This window comes from Polyodon spathula, chromosome 14 (assembly GCF_017654505.1).
Source record: "Polyodon spathula isolate WHYD16114869_AA chromosome 14, ASM1765450v1, whole genome shotgun sequence".
Classification (NCBI taxonomy): domain Eukaryota; kingdom Metazoa; phylum Chordata; class Actinopteri; order Acipenseriformes; family Polyodontidae; genus Polyodon; species Polyodon spathula.
Window position 1 is genome coordinate 32,125,646 of NC_054547.1, and position 22,460 is coordinate 32,148,105.

Here is a 22,460-nt window from a genome sequence, read left to right on the forward strand (position 1 = left end):
ATTACCTGAGTTGAATATTTCCCCCAAACCACTATGTTGTAGTGAGTGCCCAGATTCATGTGTAAACATCAACATGCTATGAAGGCTTATAGATGTTCACAAGATCTTGATTTACAAAGTAGTGTTCTGAGCAAATAACCTCCATGTAGATTTGTATCTTTTTTTGTCTGTTTGTTTGTTTTCCAAGAAAATAGGTGTTAGTGGTTTTCACTAGATGCCTTACGTAACTAGAAAGAACTTGGTTTCACACAGCCCTAACAAGCCAATTAGTTTCAGTTTTATGACCTAACAAAGCACTAAAGACTCTCAGAAAACAAACATGTACAAGGGGAATGGCAAGATGTTTAAAAAGATGTTTAAAAAGTTTGTTTGATTTTTTTATTTCCCTTTTAGTACTGTGGTAAATGCATTTTTTGAACATGGCTCTGACTGTTTACAGGGTAAAGATGTTTCTCCATGGTCATCTGTAGGCTTGTCTTTGTCTGCCTAACTTTTTGTATTCGAGACACCTTCCGATAGCAAATGGCCACAAATGTAATGAAATGTTAAAAGCTATCAAACAGTTTGAAATTCCTCTGTGAAGAACAAAAGATCTCCGGTTTACAGAATGCAATGGAGACATCCAAAAACCTCAAGTTGCTTTTTGACTCCATGAACAAATTTAACATTTTAGAATAATGTGCATGGTGTTTATCTAGTTCAAGTTACTTATATACACTTATTTATTTACAAAATATAGGGTCTGAAAGTTTGTTTCTTAGATGCTTCTTTGTGTCTAAGGAAAGAACAAAATTCTAGCTTGTTTTTTTGTTATTTTTTAACTATAATTCACGGGGTATGAGCTGGGGCTATAAGGATAGAGCGGAGGAAGCAAAAACGAGCTGTTAGAGGGATACTAGCGGGCGGAGAGAGCCCGGACTTAGGATAGAGGAGCGAGCTGCTAGCCCGGATTTAGAAGCTGGCTGTGAGGGTCCGGACTTGGAAATTAGGATAGGAAGAGGCCCGCGACTGTGACTTTTGAGACTACCTCGAGGTGCTGTCATGTCGATGAAGTTGTGGGTGATGTGCAGTGTTGGACTTGCATCAGATGTAACGCTTGGAATTTAGACCGAAAAGTTCAATTTTTGTCTCGTCTGACCACAAAACCTTTTTCCATATGTCTGCAGTATCATATACATGCTTTTTCACAAACTCCATACATGCTTTAAAATGAGTCTTTTTGAGAAATGGCTTTCTTGCCAACCGTCCATACAGGCCAGCTTTGTGTAGGGACCGGCTTATTGTTGATGTGTGAACACGGACTCCCAACTCAGAAACAGAACTTTGTAGGTCTCTCAAGGTCATTGTTGGCTTCAGAGTGACATCCCGAACCAGTTTCCAGCTTGCCCGGCTGCTCAGTGTGGGAGGGTGACCTGATCTGGGTAGTGTCTGGGTGGTATGATGCATCTTCCACGTCTTAATTATGGACTTCACTGTGCTGAGAGGGATAATCAGCGCCTTTGAAATTTTCTTCTACCCTTCTCTGTGCCTCTTTACCACTTTATCCCTGTTTCGAAAGCTCCTTGGTCTTCATGATTTCTTTGTTGGATCACTATGTGAGTTGTAGCTTAAAAGTCTTTATATACCTGAGGGAAAGTATCTACAAGTTAAACCACTTTGAGTACACACAGGCTGAAATCATTTCACTAATTTTGTGACCTTTTAAACAAATCATTTACACCTGAGCTGATTTAGGGCTGCAGTAACAAACCGGTTGAATACTTATGCAACTGAGATTAATCTTTTTTCTCTGTAAATCTTATTTATTTATATTCTATATGCATTTTTTAACTTGATCAATGTGGAGTAGTTTGTGTAGATTCTACAGTCTAATTTGAAAGCATCGTGGAGTATGCTCAGGTGCCAACAAAATGTGAAAACTTTGCAAGGGGATGAATTCTTCTGCAAACCACTGTATGTGTGTGTGTGTGTGTATAAAGTTTATACACAAATATATAATTAGTTTTCTTCTTGCTGTTGTTGTTACTGTTGTAGGAATAACAAGGAGAAGAGAAAATGAAGGTTTTATTCAGATCTGGTTTTCTGTTAATTCTTTTGGTGCACCGTGAACAGGTAACAGAAGCTGTGACTTTACAAACAAAAAAAGAAACAGATACTGTGAAGGTAAAGCACTTTAAATTGTTGTTAGCAGTAGGTTATAGTTCCATAATATGAAATATTTTCTTCTTTCTTATTTATGCTTTCCATCTGTTTTATCATTTAAAGCCTATGTTGCATAATGTACTTTAAAACTAAAACGGCAAAATATTCAAGCACATTTTACTATCAACACTTTGAATATGTGTCCTGAAATAAAACTCTAGAAAAGCGTGGGAATATTTGAATGTTCATGTTCAGTGATCTCAAATGAAACTTCCTGGCCATTGAATATAAATTCAGAGGTTTTTAATATAGATTTGGAATTTGTTTTGTAGATTTGGAACATTATATTATGTTGACATCATAATGGCAGTTAATATGTCGGGATACTTCAGATTCATACAGTAAAAATAGCTTCAAAACGTTCAATAAACACAGTCGTACCTTTATCCCTTATTCTTATAGCCATCCCTGTGTTTGTTTATGATTAGTTTGTCCAGGTTCATGAATCAATATGTGTTACAGGCATCATTGTGTTCACTTTCTATGCATGTATAGTAATGATACAGTAGTTTGTAATGTAATGCAATGTTTGTAATGTAATGTCATTGTTAATTAATCTTTTACAAATATTCTTTTCTTGAGTGAACTGAATTCCCTTCTAATACTGGCAATAAACCAACAGCAAATCCAAGCCACTTGTTTTTTTTTTTTTTTCCTGAAAAGTGCTGCCAATTTCAATTGATTTCTTGACTGCTGATTGAAACCTTAACTACAGTATTTATTAATATGAACAATCTGGTAACTGTCCTTTTTATTTTTGTGTGCTGTAAATTATATGCACCTTGATATCTTAGAAGTCTGGAATAGCATCATGGTACGCTCTGCCTATTTTCTGGCTGTGAACTCAATGCTTTTAGTTACCACTTGCCATGTCTGTTTAGTTACACAGTTCACATTACAGTGAAATACCATTTTGTGTTAAGTCTAGTGTGACCATCTTCTCTGTCCAGTCCGTGGAAGATATGTTTATGCTTTAAACTGTAGATGGCATTCTGTTGAATATAACATAATTCATGTTTTCCAAAATTATCTACTGTGTTTTATTTTTTAATATAGGCTGAGGATGTATGTGTAGCAGTCAATGACTCTAAACCATCCGGTTTTCTGTACATTGAAAATGCCTCCTCAGGAGCAATCCCCGTCTTGCAGTTTAAGCTTTCTGAAATAATTAGGTATTTTTTATTTTGCTTTTATGTTTCTAAAAATGACTTCTGGACAATACAGTTTTATAAGAATATCTAGATTTCCATTACATGAGAGTAGATGTTGAACTTCATGCTGATTTGAACTCAGCTCTCGCCAAGATAAGCACCTACTAAGACTTAGCTTTGCAGTAAACTAATGTGATCCATCTGCATCTCCATCCATTTGCGTTGTTTTCCATCTGATGATGTAGATATCCTTCTGTCTGGTGTTGATTGCTGAAGTGTATTGCTGGCTCCAGGGATCAGCTCATTTTGCCTCCCCAGCGCATCAGCACACACAACGGCTGCAATGCTGGCTTTATGGCATACATCATTTATTTATTTTAAAAAATGTATTTACAGAAATTCATTTGAGATTGATCGAATGTCTAACTTTAAGGTCTCCTTACCATATATTATAAAATATATTTAACAACATACATATTAAACAATACATAGTATGTTAATATACAAAAAAATATACTTAGACTAAGAATCTTCAAACTATATTTTCTTTATTTGTTTAATCTTGATGACATTTTAAATCATTCTGAACTATTCTTATTGCAGTAATTGTTAAGATGCTTCACCCTGAGTTCAGAAACTACTGTTTAGTTCTAGTTGCCAGCAATATGTTTATCATAGGCAGGATTAGCAATACACTCTCTGCATGACAAGGGGCTGGCATTTATTCATATTAAGAGACTTTAGCTGATTTATGTCTGTGCAAACTAATAGCACAATAAGGAAAAAGTGAAACAGAAACTAAGAAAATGCCATTTGAAATTCCCTTCTCTTTCAATATCTTTTATTTTATATTGAATCAATGAAATAAAATCTAAGAACAATAATTACAGTTATGGTAAAAAAAAAAAAAAAAAAAAAGATCTCATCCACTTCATTTGTGTTAACAAATTTCACTTGATACTGTATATGTACTAAAAACAAAACAAAAAAACAAAATTCCTAAGTAAAAAATATCTCTGAAATAATTAACCTTTGTATTGTTTTTAAAATCTACAGTTTTGAATCCCAGTTTGAGTTACGCACATTAGACTCGGAGGGAATCCTATTTTTCGGAGATAAGGAAGGGGAAAGCAACTGGTTTCTTTTAGCCCTCCGGAAATGTTATCTGGAGATACAGTTCCCAAATGATCATTCTCAGACTGCTATCACTGGAGGGCCAGTCATCAGTGATGGAGGATGGAAGCAGGTATCCAAAAACCGACCTCATCTGCAAAGCAAGACTATAGGAACATCTTTAAAAATGCATTTAAAGCAATTACACCCCATCACAATGATTTAATTTATAAATAGTGTACTACATATTACCCAACATTAGCAGTTATATTAACATTTGGTAATATGTTTGTAATCTAGTTGTAACCAGTTAATAAAATTTAAAAAGTGCCTCAAAGAGTGACTAGCCTTTGAAAAATGGGACGACACTGAGTACACTGTACAGTGCACAGCTCAACCCCCTAGGGTGGAGGCCATGGGGGGTTGCAATTGAGGTCCCTCTGTGGCTGTGGAGTGGGGTATGATTAGCTGGCATGCTATAGGTTCGTGTTTTGTCCTATAGGTTTGATCCAGAGTTGTTTTGGGGAAAATTAAACAAGTCTCCTTATCTCCCCCACGCTGCAATAATATCTTGGATGTGCCTCCAAATTTCACTGTCTATATTTGTTAATTATGCATGGATTTTAAAAGCAGTAACAGCCCATCTAAGGTGCGGTACGTTGATGCTTTGCGTGTGTAACCTCGCAGACACGCTCTCATCACAAAATTAAAACGAACATCTTCTTTTCATCTAGATCTCCATTGCAAATCTAAATTCAACTATAATTGTGACGGTTATCAAAGAGGAAGTTATTAAAACTCATCAGCCAGTGGAAAACGGAGACGTTATGGGCAGTGGAGTCTTGAGGATTGGAATTGGGGGCTTGTTTCCAAACAGCAGTCTAAAACTGACTGTAAGTTACAGCAATAGCAAGTGAAGGGTACTTTGTTTTTACTAATGATATATTCACTGACACTGTACACAATTTAATGACATTTTAATGAAATTAGTATTTCCTAATCCATTATAATTAAACAACATGATAGAAATATATCATTTGAACAACCACATAGTGTAGCAGCATTGCTCTCTAAACACCTTCATTATTCTGGCAAAATAATCAGCTTTGATTAAAAAACTAAATTACAAGAATGCATGGTAACACTTTACATTAAGTGTCTCTAATTACTGCATATGTACATTGTAGTTACACCTAATTACAATGCTGTTATGCATAGTTTTACAATGTACTTCATGTGTAAATCCTTTGCATGATATAACCCTAACCCTTTTCTGATACAACTGTGTACTTACATATATTGTGCAAAAAGATTTACACATTAAGTACATTGTAACTATGCATAATAACACTGTAATCATGTATAAGTCCACATGTATTTACTAAGTAACTGCTATGTAAATACACAGTGATTAGAGACACAACACAAAGTGTTAGAAATGTGTATTTGTGTTGGTTACAATCAGCTGCTTGTTGTCCTTTTCCAGCTGAACCCTCCTCTGGATGGCTGTCTCCGTAACTGGGATTGGGTCAGACAGGATACCCCTGTTCTAAACCGCTTCATCGAATCCTCTGAAAGCCAAAGGTGCTGGAAGAGTGTTGTGCCAGGATCCTATTTCTCTGGACATGGAGCAGCTCAGTTCGAATCACATTGTATTTGTAATTATTCTGTTTGCAGTGTTGATTGATAATTCAAGCATGGAGGAAACTGAAAACTGGAGTCTGACCATGGAGCTGTCTTTGAGACCTGTTGCTGCCAATGGAGTTTTGCTTGCCGTTTTGGATTTCCGAAACAACTAGTCATTTTCTATTGCATTGGATGATACACAGCAGGTAATGTCAATCTCTATACCCTAGTTCATTTTGGTGTAAATACAGTACTTATCGTATACCAGAGCAAAATGATAACTTTACATACCTTTGTCCTGTCGCTAAACTGACCTCCTGGTATTTTGTTATTGACCTAGAGGTGTGTTAAGCATTGTACACCCTTTTAAAGTTAAACATAATGAACAGGTTGCTGACTAAAGAAACTTGTAAAACTGTGTGGAATATATGTTACATTTTAGTAAGAAGGGCAGTTGCTGAATTTCTGAAGACTTCAGGTAGCTGGGAGTCACAACTTTTAAATGTTGGTATTGTGTTGTCATGTTAAGGTACTACCTTGACAATGAAACATGTTCATGTTTAGAAAACAGTCTTCAATCGGTCTCTCAGCTGTTTTAAGACATGATCAGTAAATTCTCAGGATCTATTACTATAAATGATTAAAGTCCATCAGAGCACAAAAGCAGTCAGAAATCTTCTCAATCCGCAACAGGGTATGTTCTATATGAAGAATAGACTTTTTTTTTTTAATTTTAATTTATGATGTGATATATCTGCTATATATATTATATATATATATATATATATATATATATATATATATATATATATATATATATATATTTATTTATTATATATATATAATCGTCGACGCATTCATTCTGACTTTTGCTGGCAAGGACCTACGTTCTCTGAGATTTCCTCCAGATCTTTGTTCTGGTGAGTTCCAGGCTCAGCAGCTGATCCTAGCAAACAAACAGCTAGTGTTCAAATCCCTGGACGATGAAATCATTTCGAACGTTGCTGATGACTTTGAAGCTCTGCAGGCTGTGTGGGACCAACCAGGCACCACAGTCTACCTTGGGGGATTACCAGGTAACTAAAAGCAGTAGTGCTCTTCACACATGAGGGATTCTTGTAGATAAGGTGGCATTACACAAAGGAAGTAGGCTTCTTTAGAATGGAATAAAACCTGGGAAGCAAAATCCCATAGATGAAGCCATCCATCTGCTGGCAGTCACCAGGATGACCATGGGACATCATGTTGCCCTACGGGAACATTTCTACCAAAATGGTGGTGTCCCATTGGCCATATGTGTCATTGCCAATGAGACTGCAGACCCAGCAGCCTGTGGTTTCAGTTTAGCTTTATGACTGGTGATTGCATTTTTTTTGTTTGCAAAACCTCTGCTAAGTATGGTACTATGAAAAACAGAGAAAAGGATTAACTTAATGTTATGATTTCTTATAGATGGGGGTCCTGCTGCAGGGAACTCGTATTATCATGGCTGCATGCGAGTAAAGATACAAGGCAATCATGTGGATGTTGACACAGCAAAGAACAAACACAGTGGTATTCAATCCCATAGCTGCCCCGCTGATCTGCAATAAGGAGTTGGAAAGTGAAAGCACTATTGATTACACATTAAGACGTTAGACACATTGGGGATTCAATATTAAACTGCAGTTGACCCAACTAACACAGTTTTTTAACACAATTTATTTTTTTTTATTTTTTTTGAGATCATCATTGAATTTCCATTAACATCACTTACTATTCTAAAAATAAAATGGAAAGAGATGAAACCAGGTCCACTTAGTAAAATCACAACATATTACATTTTCCTTTTTTTGAAATTGCTCACTTGAATATGATCATGTACACACTGCAGCTATAGTTGCTACTTCATTCTGACACTGTACTAACTTACCCAGACCACACAAGTAAATGTACTTTGCATGAAAAAAGTTAAGATGCAATACTATACAAAATATTTCAAATTTGAGCTGTTTACCATCTCCTACCTCAAAAGTTATTGGGAGAGCTATTAAAGCTTAAAATTATACTGGGATTTCACCCCAAACAGAGACGTTTGACTTTACTGAATGCTAAAACAAAAGTGTTTTTTTTTTTTTTTTTTTTTAATTTTATTTTGCATAAAACTAAAACACATTTTTAGCATGACAGACAAAACTGCGTTATGGCTATAATACACAGTAATACTACACCATTATGTAGCCTCACTGAAGGTGTTAGGAATACTGCACATTGTCAACTTGTAAAGCATTACTGAAGTGTCTTTAGATTTAGATTGTATTATCAAGCATTTAATGAAGTGTTGTGGAATTGGTGTGTGTGTGTGTGTGTGTGTGTGTGTATATATATATATATATATATATATATATATATATATATATATATATATATATATGTAACCAATTGAAACAAATGTCCATGCTCTCCCTGGTGTAGTTGTCTCTGTATAGTTTTTAACTTCTCTACAGACCCTGACTACTTGGTGCTCTTTTTATAATATAGTAAAACTGCTCTGTAAGGCAATTTTTAACTGCACTTGTGACTACTGACTTTCATTTAATTGACGGGGCTTGTGTGATGGAACCCATATCTTGGCATTCAGAGGACCCAATCTCTCTAGAAATAAGGGGTGGTGTAGTTTATTTGTGTGTATTTGACTACAGTTGAAATAAGGTTATTCAACTCTAAATTCCCCCTGCTCTAACCACGGCAGATGCCACACTTGCGTGGGATTTAGCCTTATCAAAGCAACCAGGAAAGGTATTGCATGGAACACGAGAATAAGACAGTTAGTATCTCTAACAGGAAGTTAACTGTGTGCTTTGGTAGCAATGAAAATCATCTGCCAAGCATGGATATTTTGCATCACAGAATTGACTCATTTTGCTTCATAAAGTCAATTAATACATAAATATAAATCGGCTTAATAATGTTACGTTAGCAAATTTAATTACATACAGCTTTGTAGTTTTCCATATACTTAACAAAAAACTGATTAAATTAAAATTAAAAAGTGTGACATTTTGAAATGTGATAGAAACTGTACTATTATTATGGCTTCCGGTAGACTTTTGCAATATCATTTAGTAGTTTCTTTGATTATATGATATTAAATAAAATATCTAAATTCTGTTCATATAGTGTTGTGGGTTTTTTTTTGTTTTATTTCTTTATTTTTTTGTCTCAATCGTAATATTCTAGGTGATGCAAAACTTTCAGCCATAGCTATATATTTATTTTGAAATACAAAAATATTTGGCATGATCTGCAATACCTTTTCTTTTTCTTTGATAGATACATTCAGCACAAAGAGCTCAATGGTGTGCAGTCACCAACTGCACCTCTTCTGCAATAGATCCAAATCTGTAATTTCTTTGATTACATAAAATATTTAAATTGTCACTAGTGCACAGAATAGAGCACAATTCTAAAACATGCTGGCATTTATGAATACAGCACATATTTTAAAATCTATTTAGATATTTACAAACTTTTTTTATTTTTTTTTACACACTTTGCTTTATTCTTTCTTAGGTGCTGTGATTCACAACTGAATATATGCATCTAAGTACATGTTTTATAACAAACAAGTGCTTAACTAGAATGAGCCATATCATGATGCTACATAGAAATTTTAAACAGCAGTCCTATCATCATTGGCAAGAGTACATTTTGAAACAGTTTCTATAGAGGAACATGTTCAAATCCCCTAGCAGGTATGAGTGGTCCTGAATACAATTTGTATTAAATGGGAAGTATTTTGGTTTTGCACAGCACTGCGAATCGATGAGTCCACTAGAACACCCAGTCCACTACAAGTGATATAACTGTCACTACTAAACTAGAAATAAAGCATAAAGCAAAAAATCACATACAGGTAATCTTATGTATTAATCTTATTGCTTGCACGATACATAATGCACTTTTCTGATTTATGTGAAAAAAGCAATTTTACATTCTGGCTTACAAAATAAATCATTATTTAAAAAAAACCCGTTTGAGGTTATGGCGCCCTCACACTGAATATCCTGCTGCTATTTTGTGAGGCAGAAGATTGTAATGGGATACAAACGGAGGGGGGTTGAGGGTGTCTGGATGACTGGCAGGTATCAGCTCTGCGAGGGCTGGCGGTGCGAGATGGACTGATGGGTTCTGAAGAAAAACAAAAAACAAAACAATAACAAATCGCACCAAATAATCACTAGTTCTAAATAATGTTCCATGCAATTATCACTTTCTATATTCTTATCCAAAAAAAATATACATCTTAACAAATATACCACATAGTATATCTATGCAGAGCTTGACAATTGGAAGGCTTATGACTATCTTGACAAATGTCCTAATTTATGTACAGATCATTCATGAGGCAGTGAAACTAGTCTTTTTATCACCATAAGATCTTTTACATTATTAACGAGATATACACATTTCAAAGTATGTTTTGAAGATCCAAAGCTTTGATTGTTAATTATTTCTTCTGCTTTGCAGAGGATAGTTGAAATAATAAAAAAAACATTTACAGATATTAATACATGTCTATCGGGTTGCTACCATTGAGTAATATTTAAATATATTAACCGTTTTGCCTGCTTAGGTTTTGGAGATGTTTAAGTGGTTTATGGGTAAAGACTGTGCAAGTCAGATAAGTCAAAACTAGCACAGAAGACCAAGCGCAAGGCTAAATAGGAATCGCGGGTATAGCGAATGAATACGAATTGTGTTGCAAAGATCATTTGAGAGAAGAGGGCATACCATTAAAAGGCAAAGCACAGCTTTGGAAACAATTAACAAGACAAGGCAAGCTTTTAAAACTCAAGATGCCTCGCAAAAATGATTGCATTAGCACTGCTCTTTGGTAAGGCTTTCAAAGTGTTTTCTATCCTGTCATTAGCATAACAATAGTGCTTTGCTGATGAGCGTTTCATTTTTCCCAGACTTTATCATCACTCTGAAGGATTACTGTGTGAAACAACTAACCGGATACAATGAACTGGCTCCTGGGTCCTGTTGCAAAAGAGGAGCAGTCGGTGACAACACACCACTGAGCTCCTTGTGCTGAATGTAACTGTAATTAGTTGGAGCAAGAAGCTGAGTGTTTAACTCAGGTCTTACAGCAGACCCCTTCTATCAAAGAAAAAGAAAAAGTATAGGAGATCATGCCAAATATTTTTGTATGTCAAAATAGATACACAGCTATGGCCAAAAGTTTTGCATCACCTAGAATTTTAGGATTGAGATTAAAAAATAAATAAAAACTATATCAACACAATTTAGATCTTTTATTTAACATCATGCAATCAAAGAAACTACTAAATGATATCGCTAAAGTCTACTGGAAGCCATGATAACAGTACAACATTTCATGTTAGATTTCGAAATGGCACATTTTTTAATTTTTGTCAGTTTTTCATTAAGTACATGGAAAACTACAAAGCGGTACGTAATTCAGTATTCAATACGTAACTTTGGCCATAGCTATATATTTTAAATTAGTAGCAAGTGTTTCCTTCCATCGATTCTGCGTGACACATCGTGGGTGAGCAGATGATGTAAACAGGGTATATACTGTAAGCAAAACAACATGATATAAAGTTTAAGCCAAGCATATTTCAACACAACTACTTGTGTTAAACTATTTTTTTTGTTTTTAATTTTATTTTGATCATAGATTATTATTTTAAACAAAAAAGCTTTGCTGAACATACAACACCAAAGACAAAAAAATCAATTTGTTAACTGCTCATTTTCCAAGAAAACATCTTGGAAACACATGTTATGTGATGATACAATGACAATATTATGCACCAGAATCAAACTTTCTTACCACATCTTTGATACTGCCAAGCACGGCTGTAGCCAGAATCCCCAGGAAGAAAGCTGTGAGGTTCAGTGCTGTCAACAGCCAGATCATTACATACAGAGACAGGACTTCCTGGCAGCTTCTCACTCCCACGTACTCATAGTGATTATTCAAGTATCCCCCACTGTGAAAATATATTAAATGTTACTCCTAGTTTAAAATACATTTGCATCCCAGTTTCTGCATCTTTTTTTTTCAAAAGCCTTTGAATATTCAAGGGGACTCTATATTATTTGTGTTTCAGGCTCCAGTTTCCAGCACCACCACTCCTTTACTACCATTTACCTTGCTGCTCTGGTATAAAGTGGATACATAACATTTGATATGGAACTAGGCTTGCCACCTCTCTTAGACTGACACAACCACTGCTATGTCTGGCTTTGAGGTACATGAATATAGTTTTGTGCTGTAGGTTCTGAATCACTCCAGGTCTACTTATCATACAATATTCATGTGATGTAAAAACTTCCAATACGCAACAAGAATTTGCAATACTGTTCTGATTTAACAAACCCTAAACCAAGCTCACTGAAGACACTGCAATACAATGCAATGGTAATTTTTCACAGTAATTTTGCTATTTTTTAATAGATTACCACAGTTTTGCCATGGTTTTTAATATGCTTCACCGTATCTTTCTCTGCTTTACAGTCTTTACCTGTGTTTCGCCATACTTCCAATATGCCTAGCAACACTTTGGAATGGCATAACATGGTAAGCTTTTAGAAGCCAACTTGATTTAATCAGATGATATTGGCTTCCACAGATAAGCAACCCTCCCTCTCTCCACCAAAGTCTCAGTGCCCCATACCCTCTTACCAGCTACAATCAATTATCTAGTAAAGAATGTTACTTGACTTTATTATCATCATTAATTGATATAGCATAAGCACCTCAGAGTAATTCTTACAAACTCTTCATGTTGTCCCAAATTACATGTCACATGTCTTTATTTTTAATGATGTATCCTTTTATAAGACATGGTGTGTGAATTATCTCTGGTGCATGGTATTTGCAAAATTCAGCAGGTTGAGGCGTGGGGGTAGGTAGTAGAAAGGAATGTAACATTATAGATAAGAGTAAATTATAGCACAGGAGACAAGCAGGCCAAGTGTGATTTTGTGGGCCAAGTATTTTAGCAATTTGCTAGGTCAAAAGGCTGCTGTCCCCTAATCAATTTTCTAATTATTGTGTTAGCCTAACCATTTGTAAGTGATACAGTATAATATACTTTCCTCATATAAAAATGACTTCATCCTGCTCTTTCAGTCTGGTGGCTGTACATAATTCTAGTTACAAAAATAAATGAATCCAAGACAAACAAGGGACTGGTAAACAATTATTATTAAACAAGAAAACTAATATCAACGGGGTCATTATAAATGCCTCACATATAAAATATGTGGGCTATATCTTCCTCAATATTTCTCACACATTTGGTTGTTAAAGTACATGGGTTCTTGTGGCAGGGCTCTGGCCCTGCATGCGTAAATAGTGTGTTTTTCTATTTTGATGGATTTTCATTTAAAATAAAAGGGAGCCAGACACTGCAGAGATGTGCTGCCAGCTGCGTGTATTGACAGCAAATGGCATGCGGAGCTTGGTCGACTGTGGCTCCCTGAGTGGCCGGTGGTCAGAGAGTTAAAAGGGAACCACTGACAAAGCCTCAAGCCTGATGTATCAGAAAGTGATGCACTGTGGGGCGGTGCTTGCCAAAAAGTGTGAGTACATAAAAGAACCATTTGACCATTATGTGTGGAACCGGGGTCTGGGTTTTGAGAATAAAAAATAGAAAATACCTTAGGGGGTTTTAATCACATCAAAGTATGTATATTGAGGTGGTGCCAGGGAGATTTTTGTTCCCACTGTTTTTTGTTTGTTTTGTTTTGCATTTTTGTACTTATTTTTTGTTTGTTTTGCATTCTTGTACTTATTTTTGTTACACTTTGTTTGTGTATTCCTGCCCGTGTGTTGACTCCTAATATCCAGGAGCTGTAGCTTAAGAGCCAGCAATTAAACCCGGACTACACTTCACCATTGTGCAATTATAAACCTGTAAATCACCACTTTCACTAAGGGCACTCACTCTTGACTTGTGACCGTGTTGTGTTTGTGTGTGTCTTGTTTAGTGTCTATTATTATTTCGCAACTGAACCCTGTGGTTTACCTGCGTGATACACATTTTTGTGTAGAGCCAGATATTATTATTTGTAGTTGCAAAACAAGCCAAATAAAAGAGCTACAATGTATACAAAAGATAGAGGGTGTCGTACTTACTTGGCACAGTCATACAGGTCACAGCAATAGCATGTGCCACTCCGTACTTTAAGGCTGCATGATTCTGTCAGCCCTTGACAAGGTACCTGAAAATTCAAACACACACACACACAAAAGAGAGCATATTGGAACCGCTGTCAGTGTTCAGGCTAACATGCAATTTGAATAATTTTCTGAGAGGAAATATGGTCTGTTGTACAAAAGTAGAATAACTCAGAGTTGGGACTAAAGTTACCAAGCAGACTAAACAGTATTTAAAACAAAACACCTTACTTCATGATTTTACCTCCTGTGCACTTAATTCTACTGGAGCACAGATCATGTTTAGTTCTTTACACAAGCCTTTAAAATGGTTAACCAGCACATCCCTTTGTTAAATGATACAAACCATATGATTTAAAAAAAACAACATCAGTTTAATAATATCATACAAGTTGCCAGGATACCAGCCAAACAAACACATGTTAATTCTATTCCTCGCTGCAGTGGGTAGAGCTACAGTAAATGCTATAATAGAAACCTGTTAATTCCAGTACTGCACCTCTCTAAGATTACAATTTAGCGTGACCAAATCTAATTTGGTATGAAACTTCTCTTAACAATTTGCAAATGAAAGAAGAGTTACATGAGTGAAAAACTGAGTGAAAAACTTCACCCCAGTGATATCTTGCTGGCTCTTCACTGGGGTCATTGGGAATAGGGCAAATACTGAAATTCAAATGAAAAAGCATGGCTGCTAGATCCATGTATTTCAGTTATTTGTCCCATATATATAGAAACAACAATTTAAATGACATTTGAAGTTATTTGCCCTTTAAGACAATAGTGACTTACAGAAGCAAAGTAATTCTCGTATAAGTAGCTGTGTCCGCTTGTGTAATACTGGCATCTTCCTGCTTGCAGAGGTCTCAGGTCCTGTGAAACAACATGACATTATACAAAGAAGCTAAAAATAACGCATTCACTTGAGGACAGGGAGAAGAAACTGTCTCCAATAAAGACACAACAAACATACACTATTAATCAAAGAACATACTACAGTGATATAAACTGAAAGATGTGTGTCTGAAATGTATTAAAGGTGCATTTAAATGTATTAATGCAATTTGAAGACTGGAGATTCAGGGTTGCAATACCAACCAGCCATGGATTTATAGTGTGGCCTTGGCAACAAGCTGTCTCACTGAACATCAAGTGTAAAGTTACAAACAAGCTGTCCTCAATGCAAATCATATGTCCCAGCTAATATAAACTGTGTTTCTCAGAGGGGAAAATAAGACATTCAGATGCATACGTAACATCAAGAGCCCATTTTAAGTAATTGCATGAAATGAACATTGAATGTGGATCAGTAACATTTTGTTTCATATATTAAATTAACATCCATGCTGGAAGAGTCTCCTTGCCTGCCTGCCTGCCTGCCTGCCCGCCCGCCCTTGCCTGGCGCTGATAAGCAGCAGTCTATGCAGCCAGTTTAAGCTTATGGCATCTGAAATTTACAAAACTTGTGGGAAAGGAGAACTGAAAGCTTGGAAGCAAAGTCTATGGTGTGAATTTGATTCAGACCTCAGTGCCCAATGCCTGTACTTCCAGCAGTATCGTCAACATCTTATACTCAGATGGTGGGGAACGAAAAGGTTTAAGCATCCACAAAATACAATAATCCACATATACAGGAAAATATTCACTAATGCTTGTAAATCCACAGTGAAAACACTTTGTTATCCTGAATGTTCAGTTAAAGACTTAAACATGCTTTATGATCAACTTAACATTTTCTGCCTTTCTCCTTGAGCACAAAATAACTAAGCTTATGGGAGCTTTTGTATGCTGGCTGCCACTCTGAAACACAATAGTAGTTTTAATTCTACAGATTTGTAACACAAGTAAATGTTTAATAAAATACAGTATAACACAACTTTAGTTTAACTTACAATGTTCAGCACAATGAAAACTCCATCCACTACCAGACAGAAGAATGAGGCAATTATCCCAAGACTAAGAAACAAGATGGCTGCTATCAACTGTAAAAAGAGAAATTAACAGTTTATTGAGTTTGTGTATAACGCACAGCAGGGCATTTTGGCAAGGAATGGAAATATCTGCCAAACAAAGCAAGATCTTGAAAACCCTGGCCCCTGGTATATATATAATCAGATCAGTGTATTGATCAGTGCCCCCAGATATCACATATAGATACTGGAACTGCTTTTGTTGTTAATTGTATATTAATCCAGCACTTACTGCAGCAATGTATAGCAGTGGCACTTTACAATCTGCCAATTTTCAAATCTTAAATCCAAATCCAGCATTGCAGGAAATCCTGAGTATAAATATTCCAGGTATTTCCTGAGAACAGTCCTGACTGCATTATCACACAGTTACTAGAACTAAAAACTTAAGACTTACTCAGTATAATAGATTATATTATATCTCCAACCCTTGGAAAATTCAAAGATTACATTTAATAGAGAGAATTAATAATATTTTGTACTGTATTGACATGGCACTTTTCCTGGCATGGAGTGCCCATTACAGTACATGTGTTTTTTTTAAGAAAGAGCTTGGTGGACATTAAATTGTTCCTCTACTCTAGCTAATCCTGCATGCAATTATAGCTGAAATGCATACACTTTATCTGCTAAAACTCTTAAAAACTTATTTGGTTCATGCTTATGTCTCCCAGAACTGTATAACAATAGTAAGATATTTACTAATGGCAAAATAAATGGAGCTCTGTACATGAAGAAGTTTCCTTTCATTTGGCTAAGTTTCCTACAAATGTACACATCTCTTCATAGTTCAGGCTGTTTTGTTTTTAAGTTAACATATAGTCAAGCTAAAATAAATCTGCTTTGTGCTTCAAATAAAGTGGTACAAAAATACATTTTAAGTGTGCTCTTCCAACAAGTTGATAGCTTGCTGACACATATTACTCGCTGCATAGGGAAAGGCTGTGACGGAGAAGTTGTAGGTTTCCATAGGATCCCTGCTGGCTGCCTCATCAGAAGCAAGTTTCATGGTTCAAGATCACAACAGAGGCCAGAAATCAATGAAGTCCTCCAGGTTAAATTGAAATCTAGTCTGATAAGCGCAGTCATTCTCAAGGTAACATCACAACTGCTGTTATTGTGCAGAAATATATTACTGATTTTGTATCATGCACAGTAAAGGTTGCAGACACACCTTCAGTACCTATCATGCATAACATGATTCACCAACTTTGATACCAAACTTTAACCCTTGAAAGCAAACATTTACATCTAAAAAAAAAAGGATTTTGTTTTCAGTATTAGTGTTTCCCAATAAAATGTAAAATATATTTAAACGTTTAAGCTCATGATCTACTATAGTAGTACAGTAGAACCTCAAACTTAAGTGGCCGGTCTACCAAACACCCAGTTTTCAGCCAGAAGTATGTAATCACTAACCAATGTGTGGAAAGCAACCAAATAGACACTCCTATTAGCAACTTGTTGGTCATGGAGAAGGCAGACTTACTGTACCAACATCCAGTATCCAGACAGAGATGAGGGCAGATTTCAAAGCAAATACAGGCAATTCTACTAGAAACATTTTAGTTTTAAACAAAGCACAGGTCTGTTGTTTTTTTTAAGCCAAAGGAAGCTGAATGACTGAGCAAGCTGTGTGAATTTTGTTTAAAGGCATGCACTATGTGAACCCAGGTTTTCCTGGACATTTAAATCTGTGTTTTTGCTGCAGTTATGATTTCAATGGTAACTTAATTGTAGCCTTTTTCCATTTATAATGCTGTTTAAAGACTTTAGAACCATAACAATATGAGTATTGCATTGCTTTGATGTATCCTTGTATTATTCACCCAGTTGAGGCTGTAAATAGCTGGTTTACACATTTAATAAAACCACTGAAAAATCATTTTCAGACTTATGAACAACCTCAATTCCCAAGGTGTTCATAACTCAAAGGTTCTGCTGTTCTAAACATCTACAACGTTGTGCCCAATTTACCAGCTGCTTGCGGTTTTCTTCAAGAAAGAGTCCAAGAATTCCCAAAAATGATCCAAAAGCAAACTGTAATAGAAAAAAAGGGGATGAGTTAAACAGGCACATACATATGAATGGCAATATATTCTATATACAGGGTGGTTCATAATTTGCACAGAATTGTTAGTGCATTGAGAAAACTTGATTATGTGAATTGGTGTGGTTAGTTTAAACTGATCTGATCTATCTATATGCTGAATTTCAGCAACACAATTCCCACATGCCATGATTTGTCTGTCTGCAGTCTTTCATTAAATCCCAATGCTGTGACCGGCTGCATGTATAGAAATACATTTGTAGCAGTATGTTGAAAACAAAACAATCAAAAAAAAAACCAGACTGCCTTTCACAAGAACATCATGCATGTTTCAGAACCACTTCCCATGCATGTGTAGCCCCTGTAAACCAGGAGCTACAATTAATATTTAGATACACATTTAATACCAAGAGAAAAGTCACCATTTTAGATAAGTTTGAACTTATTAAAATGCTGCTGTGATACCAAGGTTAAACAAAACTAGTACTTCATTGATTGACCTGAATGGAAATTAACTTCCTTTCACAGACAGCCCAGTGTGCCTAGGTCAACTCTCACGTTGGTGCTATCAGACGATTGGCAAGAACCACCTGAGGAGCCAATTTCATTACCATGATGACAGAATACTGCGGTCAAGCATGGGGGCGCAGTAGCCACTTTAACAAAGTTGACGTTGCCCTAAATTCAGCAATGGGAACAGTTACTAGTATCTGTCAATACTATCTGGCACACTACCTCCACAACTAAGAGGGCAGAAGACAACTCTTGATCTTACTAATCGTGCTCAACAAAACCAGGAGCACCTGCTTCATGAAGTTTCTTTAAGATGGGTTTGAAGGACAGCCCAATGTGTAACTGGAGATGCATTGCAGACAGCTGACCACCTCCAAGGAAGAAGCTGTTGAGTGGCTTTGTCGCATCGATGATGTGTACAGAGGGAGATGAAATATTAAGTATATGAGAGAAGAAGACTGATGATTTGCTTTTTTGCGTTATTACGGTTTGCTTGAGGTGTTAGTATTTTTAAGCTTGTTTCAAGTTGTGTGGCAGTGCCTGGCTACAAAAAAAACATACAAAAAAGAAAAGAACTTACAATAATCCCAGATCCATATCCAGTTACACTAACACTTTCTGTTCTTGTTGTAGTGAAAATTCCAAGTGCAATAATCAGAAAAGACAAAAGTAACAAGCTGGCAACAAGCCATGTTGCTTTCTTCTTCCTCCTGTTGATCAGATCTAAAACAACAAAAAAAAAAACATTAGACAAATGGATAGCAGTCTTTACATGGACATTTAACCGTACAACTTAGGATTTCAATGTATGGACTTTTAGATCCCAATATATGTTGAACATTTTAACAGAAACCAGAAAGCTGCATGTAAAGTAAGGTGCCAGACTGTGCAGACTATAGCCTCTCAGTCCATAGTTCTGTCAATTTGCAGAATTAATTCAGGTGTCATGTGAACTACAGTAATTGTATTTTTGTATTACGCATTGTAAATGTCTACAATGAGAATCACTTTTCAGCTGAGCCGGTGGTTTTGTTATTCCTTCCTGTTCTTTTCAGTTTTTCAGCATTGCCGAGATCTAGTTCAGAGATCTAGATTTAAAAAAAAAAAATTCTTAAATCTGAATTCCAACTTGACTATCTATCCAAGAAACCGGTAAATGCCAAGTTCACATTCAGTTGCATTGAAAATGATTCAGATATTACAGGTAAATTTCTTTATTTAACAGTTATTGTTAAATGCAATTAAATAGAAACTAAAATATGCTGCATACAACTATGAAAATCAAACGCTTACTGTTTAGTTTCTAATGCAACCCTAAAATCAGTATAATTGTACCAAATACTTTTGGACTTTCATAGAAAGTTCACCCTATAAAAAATAGGAAGCATTGAGGTTCACCTATGAATGGTAAAACTAGTTAAGAATCTTCACACAGCTCATATTCCATATCTTGCAGTATCAGCAGCACCCTGATGTTAAACCCACGTTTCCATATTATCCAAGGATGGCTATGAAACTAATATGCCATTAATGTTTACTGTCATTTATAGTAATGTATGTATTGGTTTGTTTGTTTTAAATTAAAAACAGGCACTTATATTGAAGAACATATTTTAATAATGCCACGCACTTAAAGAACATTAGCCTGGGTGAAATAATAATAGAAGATTAATTTCCATCATATATTTAATATGCCCAAGTATTTTTGAAATGGCAAAAGATACCTTATTTATGTAAGATTCCATTTCTGTCCGACAACACATAATGTACTGCATATGAACAATACTGTCTTGTGAGACTGGACGTAAAATAATAATAATATAGAGGGGTCGCTAAGCATTGTATCATACGTGATACAGAAATGGGAATGACATGGTTAATATGATATTAGTACATAATAATGTGCTTTTGGCGTTACTTCTTTCTTTTTTTTTTTTTTTTTTTTTTTTTAGGGCAAAGGCGGTGTTAGCAATGGTAAATCCCTCCAGAGTTATTTGTTTACGTATTTAATTTGCAACCTTTATTCAACTATTAAAGTTTTCACAACGATATTATTATTATTTATTATTATTATTATTATTATTATTATTATTATTATTATTATTATTATTATTCCATGAGCTAACCTTAAAATGTTAGCTCAGAGGACTAATAAAAACGCTTAATTGTTATTATTATTATTCCTATGAGCTAACCTTAAAAAAGTAGAGAAATGTTCCGTCGAAATCCTATCGTTTAATACTTCTCCTTTATGAGAGTGGATTCCTGGTTGATTCCCTGGTACTATATATTGTAGCTGTGGTTTGTCCAGATAGGATAAATGATGTTCAAATCAACCATAAGCATAATTAAAATAAAACGCATACAATGTCAAACATTCAGTCTTTAAAAAATATTGCAAGGGTAAATAGTGTAATCCAAAACCACACAGAATAATAATAATAATAATAATAATAATAATAATAATAATAATAATAATAATACGTTATTTTTAAAGTGACTCATTTCAATGTGGATTTCCATCAAATAAACAAAGAACGTCAAAACAAAACAAACATATATCAGAATTAAATTAATTCGTTTAAAGTAGTTTATTTTTCAAAGTAAATATTCCAAATGAAAAAAAATACGTACCTTACACTATGAAGTATTGTAATGTACTTGTATATGTAGCTTACTCCATAGAGGTATTCAGCTACAGCATATAGAACTACCAGTACCGAAAATGTAGCTTCCAAACACAATTTAAAGTAAGGACAGCAATTAAAGTGCGATTCTTACCTGATCTGCTTGGATTTGGCTGTGAGGAGTTTTGCTTTTGAGCGCTTTGCATATTTCCAAATGAAGATGCTCCCTGTACTACAATTCCTCAGTGCGGTGTCACCCTCCTGTTTGTAGATTCATATCACACTAGTGGGCAGACACTGAGGGCTGAGCGTTTTATAGCCGAGCTGTACTAGTACGCAGCGCTCAAGTCTAGTACAGCTGAGGACTGAACATTTTGACACTGCAGTTCATTGAGCTTTGCATCGATCCCGACGCCACTTTGTCAGACGTGCTTAGCATGATGTACGGTCAAATCTGTAACCCCTTCAATATAAATGCAACCTTAAGTGTATTTAAAAACAGGTGACAGGTCTTGAGTTAGCATAGCTTCGAAATCTTCCTTTTGCTGTATTCACAGCATTAATGAATGAATGCATTAATGTAGGCATTCGCTAGCTGCCTGAGAACATAGAGAAAAGAAAATGAGATCCAGGGATACTTTGACATGTAATGTCGACATAAGGGTTTGAAATGTATTTCGTGATGCCAGCATAACCCGTTTGAGTTTATTTATTTATTTATTTATTTTCGTTCCACTGTCCTGTATGAGCCATGGATACAGCTAGGAGCAGCTTTCACTGTTTAATTTTGATCTGATTGTGATGTCACAGCAAATCACATTTGCGGGTCCAGAATACTACAATGGTTCATTTTAGGATGATAATTCAGTCCTACTTTGATGACAGTGAAATACAGACCCCTGCCAGATCCTTTCCATTTTGAATTCCGGAGCTGAGACAGGACTAGAAATTAATGATTATGAGGATGGATGGTTAAGGAGGAGGTGCTGCTGGGGGTAGTTCGCTCTT

The 22,460-nt window shown here is 35.6% G+C and overlaps 2 protein-coding genes across 2 annotated transcripts; one reads left to right on the forward strand and one right to left on the reverse strand.

The window, feature by feature from the left end:
- The first annotated feature begins 419 nt into the window (after positions 1 to 419).
- On the forward strand, positions 420 to 7,731 carry LOC121326591 (vitamin K-dependent protein S-like). The gene is made up of 9 exons (XM_041269923.1): positions 420 to 440; positions 3,259 to 3,374; positions 4,410 to 4,599; positions 5,201 to 5,359; positions 5,953 to 6,135; positions 6,170 to 6,264; positions 6,344 to 6,434; positions 7,024 to 7,168; positions 7,545 to 7,731. Exons 1-9 carry the CDS (start codon positions 420 to 422, stop codon positions 7,682 to 7,684), a joined length of 1,140 nt encoding a protein of 379 aa, XP_041125857.1. The 3' UTR covers positions 7,685 to 7,731.
- Positions 7,732 to 9,330: 1,599 nt separating this feature from the next.
- On the reverse strand, positions 9,331 to 21,793 carry LOC121327313 (transmembrane protein 255B-like). Its single transcript, XM_041271267.1, has 9 exons — positions 21,607 to 21,793; positions 19,406 to 19,548; positions 18,240 to 18,302; positions 16,185 to 16,274; positions 15,085 to 15,165; positions 14,251 to 14,336; positions 11,938 to 12,097; positions 11,091 to 11,237; positions 9,331 to 10,262 (listed from the first exon to the last, which is right to left on the reverse strand). Exons 1-9 carry the CDS (start codon positions 21,656 to 21,658, stop codon positions 10,125 to 10,127), a joined length of 960 nt encoding a protein of 319 aa, XP_041127201.1. The 5' UTR covers positions 21,659 to 21,793; the 3' UTR covers positions 9,331 to 10,124.
- Between the last annotated feature and the right edge of the window lie 667 nt (positions 21,794 to 22,460).